The sequence below is a fragment of the Acinonyx jubatus genome, chromosome A1 (assembly GCF_027475565.1).
Source record: "Acinonyx jubatus isolate Ajub_Pintada_27869175 chromosome A1, VMU_Ajub_asm_v1.0, whole genome shotgun sequence".
Taxonomy (NCBI): Eukaryota; Metazoa; Chordata; class Mammalia; order Carnivora; family Felidae; genus Acinonyx; species Acinonyx jubatus.
In genome coordinates this window covers 110,101,453-110,110,367 of record NC_069380.1, presented here as the reverse complement: position 1 = coordinate 110,110,367, position 8,915 = coordinate 110,101,453, and the positions used below count along the sequence as shown (strand labels likewise).

At 36.3% G+C, this 8,915-nt stretch overlaps 1 protein-coding gene across 3 annotated transcripts in view; it reads right to left on the bottom strand.

Moving 5' to 3' along the window:
* Positions 1 to 2,717: 2,717 nt before the first annotated feature.
* Positions 2,718 to 8,915, bottom strand: part of SEC24A (SEC24 homolog A, COPII coat complex component) — a 70,479-nt gene continuing 64,281 nt past the window's right edge. For all 3 annotated transcript variants that reach the window (XM_027076661.2, XM_053221134.1, XM_053221136.1), the window contains 2 exons: positions 6,147 to 6,250; positions 2,718 to 5,698 (listed from right to left, as the gene is read on the bottom strand). In XM_027076661.2, coding sequence (XP_026932462.1) covers positions 5,584 to 5,698; positions 6,147 to 6,250 — 219 coding nt within the window. In that variant the 3' untranslated portion in view covers positions 2,718 to 5,583. The remainder of the gene's footprint in view (positions 5,699 to 6,146; positions 6,251 to 8,915) is intronic.

Here is an 8,915-nt window from a genome sequence, read left to right as displayed (position 1 = left end):
TGGATTGCAGCCCCATGTCGGGCTCTGTGCTGACAGCAAAGAGCCTGCTTGGGACTCTGTCTCTCCCTCTCTCTGCCCCTCCTCCCACAATACATAAATTAACTTTAAAAAACTTACCACTTTGCCACAAATCTAGCACTGACAGCACTAGATTACACTTACGTGAATAGTTGCAGAAATTTTTCTTTTAGAGGAAGTGTCAAAAGAAGGCATTTTTAAAAAAATTTTTTAATCTTTATTTATTTTTGAGAGAGAGTGTGTGTGTGTGTGTCTGTGTGTGTGTGACCGGGGGAGGAACAGAGAGGGAGACACAGAATCTGAAGCAGGCTCCAGGCTCTGAGCTGTCAGCACAGAGCCCGGTGTGGGGCTCAAACTCAAGAACCGAAAGTTCATGACCTGAGCTGAAGTCAGATGCTTAACCGACAGAGCCACCCAAGTGCCCCAAAACATGGCATTTTCAATGAGTCTTATGTATAATTTTTATTTGATGCTAGAAGCATTGTTTAGGCAGGCTACTAATAATACTTGATTGATAAAATGTAGATACACAGCTGAAAAGATTGAGTCATAAGTGATAAAACTGGAATTCAGTTTCCGGGGGATAAATTTAGGCAGTAAGTTGATCCTTGGACTCCTCTCCACTCCACACAGAAATAACAGCTAAAAATGTCAAGGGAGAAAAACAAATAACTAGACTCAAAAACAAGAGAAACAGCAGACCAAAACGCAGCATTGCAGAGCTAACATTGGGCCTGTTGGGCAGCAGGTCCATAAGCAGGCAACAGTAGCACATTCTATGGGCTAAAAAGCACTGGAAGTTCTCCACATAACAAACACATAGGGACAAATAGGACTCACTGCTTGAGGTAAGCTTTCCCTCCAAAAATTATTCAAAATATCATTTGCTATTGACCCACATAGCCTTGAACTTGAGCTTTTAAGTTCAGCAGAAGAGAGGACAACTAGTCTTCCCACTGCTGGTGGGCGATAGCCCCAAATCATTGCAGGACACTACCATGACCCCTAGTCTTGGGGAAGGGGCCAGAAAATTCAACTAAAAAACCCCTTAGATGGGCAGGAAGGGATGGAGAACTTGGACAGAGATAAGCTAAAACAAAAACAAAAATTCTCCCACTCCAGTAACCTACAAACTCAAATTCTAACAAACATGAATAAATACTACATTTAAATTCTGCCAGCCAGGGGCACCTGGGTGGCTCAGTCAGTTACATGTCCAACTCGATCTTGGCTCAGATCACGATCTCAAAATTTGAAGGTCTGAGCCCCATGTTGGGCTCTGTGCTGATAGTGCAGAACCTTTTTCGGATTATCTCTCTCTCTTTTTGCTCCTCCTCTGCTCTCTCTCCCTCTCTCTCAAAATACATGAATTAATGAAAAAAAATAAATTCTGCCAACCAAATAAAAAATTGGAATTTGTGGGGGGTGAGGGTATAGGTGAAATAGGTGATGGGGACAAGGAGTACACTTGTTGAGGGGCACCTGGCTGGCTCAGTCGGAAGAACATGCGACTCTCGATCTTGGGGTCTTGAGATGAAGCTCCACACTGGGGGTAGAGATTACTTAAAAAAATACTAATAAAAAAATACTTTTTTTAAAAAAAAGGAGAAAGAGGAGGAGAAAGAGGAGGAGAAAGAGGAGGAGGAGGAGAAGAGGAAGAGGAGGAAAAGGAGGGCACTTGTGATGAGCACTGGGTGATGTATGTAATTGTTGAATCACTGTATGGTGCACCTGAAACTAATATTATACTGTATGTTAAATAACTGGAATTAAAACTTAAAAAATTGCGAATTTCCCCAGAAAGAATTTTATAGAACAGTCTGAATACATTACTGAGCAAAAACAGGAAGAAACCAACCAAAACCAGACGGGTATTAAAAAAATTAATCTTAGAAATGAAAAATACAGGTATGCAGATATAATATTCATGAGATGAGATGAAAAGTCCAACCTGGACATAGTCAAAAGAGGAATTAGTGAAAAGATACATCTCGTATGAATTCTGAAGTAAAAAAGAATAGAGAAAATGACAAGCATATTTTTAAAAGAAAATAGCTTTATATGTCAATCATACCTCAATTAAAGAAATAATTTTCCATAAATCAAGATATACAAAGATTTTCAAATTAAAATGTGCTCTGAAAAATTAGCAAGATAAACAATACACTCAGAGTCGCCAAACTGAGGAATATTAAGGATAAAAGAAAAATCATGAAAGCTAACATTATCTTCAAAGTAACAATTAGATTGACAGTAGGCATCTTACTGATAACCAAAGGATCCAGAAGTCAATGGAGTAGTACTTGAAACCTGTCAAGAATTAAAAAAAAAAAAAACACAACACCAACTTTAAATCTATGAAGAGTGAGCATCAAGAATTAAGTTTATGACCACTCTATAATTTCTTTTTTAGTTTTTATTTATTTTTGAGAGAGACAGAGACAGAGCAAGCAGGGTAGGGGCAGAAATAGAGTGGGACACAGAATTTGAAACAGGCTCCAGGCTCTCACGACCTGAGCTGAGATTGGTCACTTAACCAACTGAGACACCCAGGTGCCCCTGGTTTATGACCACTGTAACACCAGATTAGATTCAAACCACTTTCAGCCATAGCCTTCCAATGACTTGGGTGTACAACATAACACAATTCAGTAACTGGCAAGTTATCCATATCCCTTTAAATGATGAGTCACTATATATAAGCTTTTTCAATAACTTTATTGAATAGCCAAATTGATAAGTTAGCACATTTCAAACGATTATTTGCATGGGTTACAAATGACTTTTTTTTTTTACAGGAATAAAACAGTGAAAATTACAAACTGTAAAAAGGAAGACAAATCTTGTCTCTAATGTTTAAGAGATGCAAGATTTAACACAGCACATTGAAGATCAATACATATGTGAATTTGAGAACAAGAATTTAATGTTACAATATTATACACTACTTTACAAAATTAAAATTTCTATAGAAGGATTTTATTTGAAATAGTTAACAAAATCTTGAAATCACATTTGATGGTCCCTTAGATAATAGCTGTTATGCATCTTTAATTAGAAGAAATAAATCTTTAATTCTAATTATTGTAAAACAGTCTGTTAGACTCAATACATTACATTAAATTAAAACAATGAAATATATGCAAACTAAAATGGTACAGCTTGAGCGAATATTAGTATGTCACGTACAGAAATGTTATTTTAAAAATCCTAGAAATTAGAAAAATAGAGTACTTTTTGTGGTAGAATTGCCATGCTCAGATTTAAATACCAAGATTGCCCTTGTCTGTTACTTTAGTAGTTGTAGATCTGTAGAAAATTCAAGGATCTTTCATAATTTACAACTACAATAAAAAAAATATGGCATAGTGTAAATATTAGTTGCTTTACATCAAAAAGTAATACAAGATGAGATAGCAGGTACTGCTCTACTGCCAAAAAAAAAAAAAAAAATCAAACACATTCAGTACAGCAAAAAATAATTGCTTAATATCAATATCTCCAAAAGGCTCATTCATTCCCTCATTATCCAGAGAACAAATATTGTGAATCTTAACTAAAGTTATGTTTTTATGACCTGCCTATTATAAAATCATTCTGGATTGTACATATTACACACTATCTAAAATAATTTTGAAAGTAAAATTTAAAAAGTAAATTTGTGAAATATACTAACAAAGCATGTGGCAATAACAAGTCATACCCACTTAGGGATGAAGTGAGGCACAAGGAAGATTACTGTCCCTAGAAGCACTAACTTTTCCCTCTGGACGATTCTTCACTACTCTTAAGAAAGGACCTACAAATATCAACATTTACAATTCACATTAAGAAGAGAATTTTAGTTATTTTAAGAAACATCAGTGCACAAGGATGACTCTGTTTCTTGAAAAGAGGGGAAAATATAAATTTATCATAATTTGCTACAACATGAAACTTGCTTCCTAATACATGAAGCAGTTTTTAAGAAAATTTCCAGTTCAATGTACCACTTGCATATTGAAGATAAACCTTAATACTGCTTAAGGGAGAGGATATTTTTATAAAACCCAATTACTCTGATCCAGCAGGCAAGCCGTAGTATATACTCTAATGGGGACCTGCTTCTTCCCTATCCCTTTAACTGAGTTAAAGTCAGCTCATACTGATGTAAACCTGAAAGTTACTATTTCATTGGTGATCATGAGACCAAGATTGTAAACACATTTTTCTAACCCATTAAAACAAAGAAACAAAAATCTTTTCATCAAGTATTACACATGAAGAACTTTTACTTTAAGAGGTTCATACAAGACAAGGTGAATCAGTGAAAAATGGGCCAAATCTTTTAAAGACATCCTATCACAGCACTTTAAATATACAAATGTATAATTTACCTATTTGTAAACAAAATTCACTTAATGGTTTTGACTATAATATTTCTCTGGCTCAATCAAAAAAGCAGTCTCTTGAGCATGTTGAGAAATCAAGTTTCTACCATAACTTCAATGTAGTGAATTTGTGTAATCTTAATATCCACCAAATCAAACAGCAGCATTCATGCTTTTAATAAGTTTTAATATCCAAGAATAAATATCTTGCGAGCGGCTTCCAATTTAATTAAACTCCTTAGAAAAATGTTACTTAAGCATTTGAGACAGAATTTTTAAAAACCTTTAATTTCTTTTAATTCATCATTTCACCAATATAACACTTCTATTATACATCAGAGCAGAAATGTACCAAACAAAGCCTACTTAAAGGATCAAGACAACCAAAGTTTCTCATCTCCCTATTATCATTGTCAGTTTCAGTGTATTTATGAAGACAGCTGATTCTTTTCACTGCAGAATAGGATAGTGTGTCCACCCAAGTCTTCTGCAGTCAAATCGGAAAACCACTTAATTATAGATTTCACTTCAAAGTGACTTTGTTCTTCAAGCATAGAGAATACTGACAGATTTTAAAGCCTGACTGTATTATTTCATATTTTTTTTCTCAAACTAGACTGGAGTTAGTTCACTCTAGTTTCAGTTAACATGATGATCCTTTTTCTTCCTTTAAAAAAAAAAAAACAGGTGTGGGGATGGGTTCTAGTTCTATGTAGTATTTACTTCTGAAAAATTTTTTTGATGTTAAAAAGATCATTATCAATGGATTTATAATGTCCCTGCAACACTTAGTCTTGTGAAGTTTTAAATGTAGCAGCCAAAATTTCAGGAAAAAATGAGAAAAATGTATTTGAAACACAGAAGTCTTTATTTTACAAAATTTACTTTACCTCTGCAATATTGTCTCATCTTATTTCAATCCACAACAACTCAAACATTATTGGCAGCAAAGGAAAAAAGTATCCAATCAAATATACGTAGATATATTTTGATTTGAAAAATACAGTATTTCAGAGTTGCATGTTTGATTCTCTGCTGTGGTCCTTTATTTGCTATAGTTGGTTGAAATCACAGTGAGAACATATAATCATCACATTAGTCCACAAACCTAATAGAAAAGGAAGGTATTACACATTCTCAGGTGTTCGGCATTATCATGAATTTCCTTAAAAATAAGTCAAATATCTTCATTTGTTCATTTATTTACTTGTTGTTGTATATGCAAGAGGAATTCATAATATGATAATGCAGATTCTGTTCTGTCTTCTACCATGTTTTGAAGGAAGTTTGCTTTCATTGGACTCTCATCCCTTAGGAATAAAAGACAAAAATATATACATTAGATAAAATGTAATAGTAAATAAAATAAACAGTGGATTTGTCGTGAGGCTTTTAACACACCTTTTTAAAAAATATATTTATTTTAAAGAGTGAGAGCACGAGTGGGGGAGGGGCAGAGAGCCCAATGTGGGGCTCGAACTCACGAGCCTGAGCTCAGGATTCAGGTCCTGAGATCGTGACCTGAGCTGAAGTCAGACACTTAACCAACTTAACCAACTGAAACACCCAGGTGCCTCTTAACATACTTTTTACTAGTAACTGGATATAAAGCATAATTTAGTAATATTTATTGAAAATTCTTTTTCTTTTCTAAAGGGTTTGCGTAAGCAATAGGTCACATTTAACTATGATTCAAGACAGGTCCTTGCAAAGCTAAACACATTGTTTCACTATTAGTAAATGAAAAATTCAACTTACCTTATCACATAAAGTATGGGGAAAAATGGTCTCTGCTCTCTAAGCCAAGAGATGAATGCTATTATTCTGGCAGATTCTGGTGTATCAAGCTCCGGAAGGTCTGTCTATTAAACAAAAATCAGCAATATACAGTTTACTTGAGTCATATATCTAATGCATCTCAAAGTTTATCATGTAAATGAATCACCTGTGCTGAACTGCACATATTGATTTAGGAAGTCTCAGGGAAGGGGTCTGGGAGTGTGTATACCACAATTTTCTAGTAGGAGCTAGGCAAACTTTTTTTTTTCTTTTTTGTATTTTCATTTATTTTTTTTAAATTTACATCCAAGCGAGTTAGCATATAGTGCAACAATGATTTCAGGAGTAGATTCCTTAATGCCCCTTATCCATTTAGCCCATCTCCCCTCCTACAACCCCTCCAGTAGCCCTCTGTTTGTTCTCCATATTTAAGAATCTTTTATGTTTTGTCCCCCTCCCTGTTTTTATATTATTTTTGCTTCCCTTCCCTTATGTTCATCTGTTTTGTCTCTTAAAAGTCCTCATATGAGTGAAGTCATATGATACTTGTCTTTCTCCAAATGGCTAATTTCGCTTAGCATAATACCCTCTAGTTCCATCCACGTAGTTGCAAATGGCAAGATGTCATTCTTTTTGTTGCCGAGTAATACTCCATTGTATAGATATACCACATCTTCTTTATCCATTCATCCATCCATGGACATTTGGGCTCTTTCCATACTTTGGCTACTGTCGATAGTGCTGCTATAAACATTGGGGTGCATGTGCCCCTTCGAAACAGCATACCTGTATCTCTTGGATACATACCTAGTAGTGCAATTGCTAGGTTGTAGGGTAGTTCTAATTTTAATTTTTTGAGGAAACTCCATACTGTTTTCCAGAGTGGCTGCATCAGCTTGCATTGCCACCAACAATGCAAAGAGATCCTCTTTCTCCTCATCCTCGCCAACATCTGTTGTTGCCTGAGTTGTTGATGTTAGCCATTCTGACAGGTGTGAGGTGGTATCTCATTGTGGTTTTGATTTGTATTTCCCTAATGATGAGTGATGTTGAGCATTTTTTCACGTGTTGGTTGGCCATCTGGATGTCTTCTTTGGAGAAGTGTCTATTCATGTCTTTTGCCCGTTTCTTCACTCGATTATTTGTTTTTTGGGTGTTGAGTTTGAGAAGTTCTTTACGGAGTTTGGATACTAACCCTTTATCTAATAATGTTGTTTGCAAGTATCTTTTCCCATTCCGTCGGTTGCCTTTTCGTTTTGCTGATTGTTTCCTTTGTGGTGTAGGAGCTTTTTATTTTGATGAGGTCCCAATAGTTCATGTTTGCTTTTGTTTCCCTTGCCTCCAGAGATGTGTTGAGTAAGAAGTTGCTGAGGCCGAGGTCAAAGAGGTTTTTGCCTGCTTTCTCCTCGAGGATTTTGATGGCTTCCTGCCTTACATTTAGGTCTTTCATCCATTTTGAGTTTATTTTCGTGTATGGTGTAAGAAAGTGGTCCAGGTTCATTTTTCTGCATGTCGCTGTCCAGTTTTCCCAGCACCATTTGCTGAAGAGACTGTCTTTATTCCATTGGATATTCTTTCCTGCTTTGTCAAAGATGAGCCATACGTTTGTGGGTCCATTTCTGGGTTCTCTATTCTGTTCCATTGATCTGAGGGTCTGTTTTTGTGCCAGTACCATACTGTCTTGATGATTACAGCTTTCTAATACAGCTCGAAGTCCGGGATTGTGATGCTTCCTGCTTTGGTTTTCTTTTCGAAGCTTGTTTTCGCTATTTGGGGTCTTTTCTGGTTCCGCAAACTTTTTTTAATGTTTGTTTATTTTTTGAGAGAGAGAGACAGAGTCTAAACTGGGGAGGGGCAGAGAGAGAGGTACACACAGAATCCGAAGCAGGCTCCAGGTTCTGAGCTGTCAGCACAGAGTCTGATGTGGGGCTTTAACTCACAAACCGTGAGATCATGACCTGAGCTGAATTGGATGTTTGACTGAGCACCCAGGCTCCCCTAGGGGTACACAAACTTCTTAAAGGGTCAGACAATAAATACTTTTGGCTTGCAGGTCATTTGGTCTCTTTTGCAATACACAACCCTACCAATGTTCCACTAAGTAGCCACAGACCATACATAAGTCAATGGACATAGCTATGTTCCAGTAAAACAAAAACAGGTGGCAGGCCCTCTTCGGCACACTTTATTGAGTCCTGATCCAGAAGAACATCCTACCTCCTCTCTTCATTTTATTATGGCATCTAGAATTAATTGATTCATTCAGGAGTTATTACAAACATGAAAATTTCTTTTTTTGTCAATGTTTTTTCTTTTTTTTTTAATTGTGCCACCCAGGTGCCCCAATTTCTTATCTCATTACCTAAAATGCCTAGTCAACCAGAGCAGTAGTTTTAAAGCCTGAAAGCTAGAGCTTATCCCAGCATTAATTCTGAGAGATATTATCTTTTATTTTTTTTAATGTTTATTTATTTTTGGGAGAGAGCGCAACAGGGGAGGGGCAGAGAGAAAGGGGGGCAGAGGATTTGAAGCAGGCTCCGTGCTATCAGCACAGAACCCAATGTGGCGCTCAAATTCTCAAACCTCAAGATCTTGACCTGAGCCAACGTCAGACACTTAACTGACTGAGCCACCTAGGCGCCCCAGATAGGTCTTTTAAATACATGAATCTCCCGATGACTTCTGTGAATGGAGTTAAACCCATAAATATGAAAAAGCACTGACATAAAATACATATTCCAAAGTTGG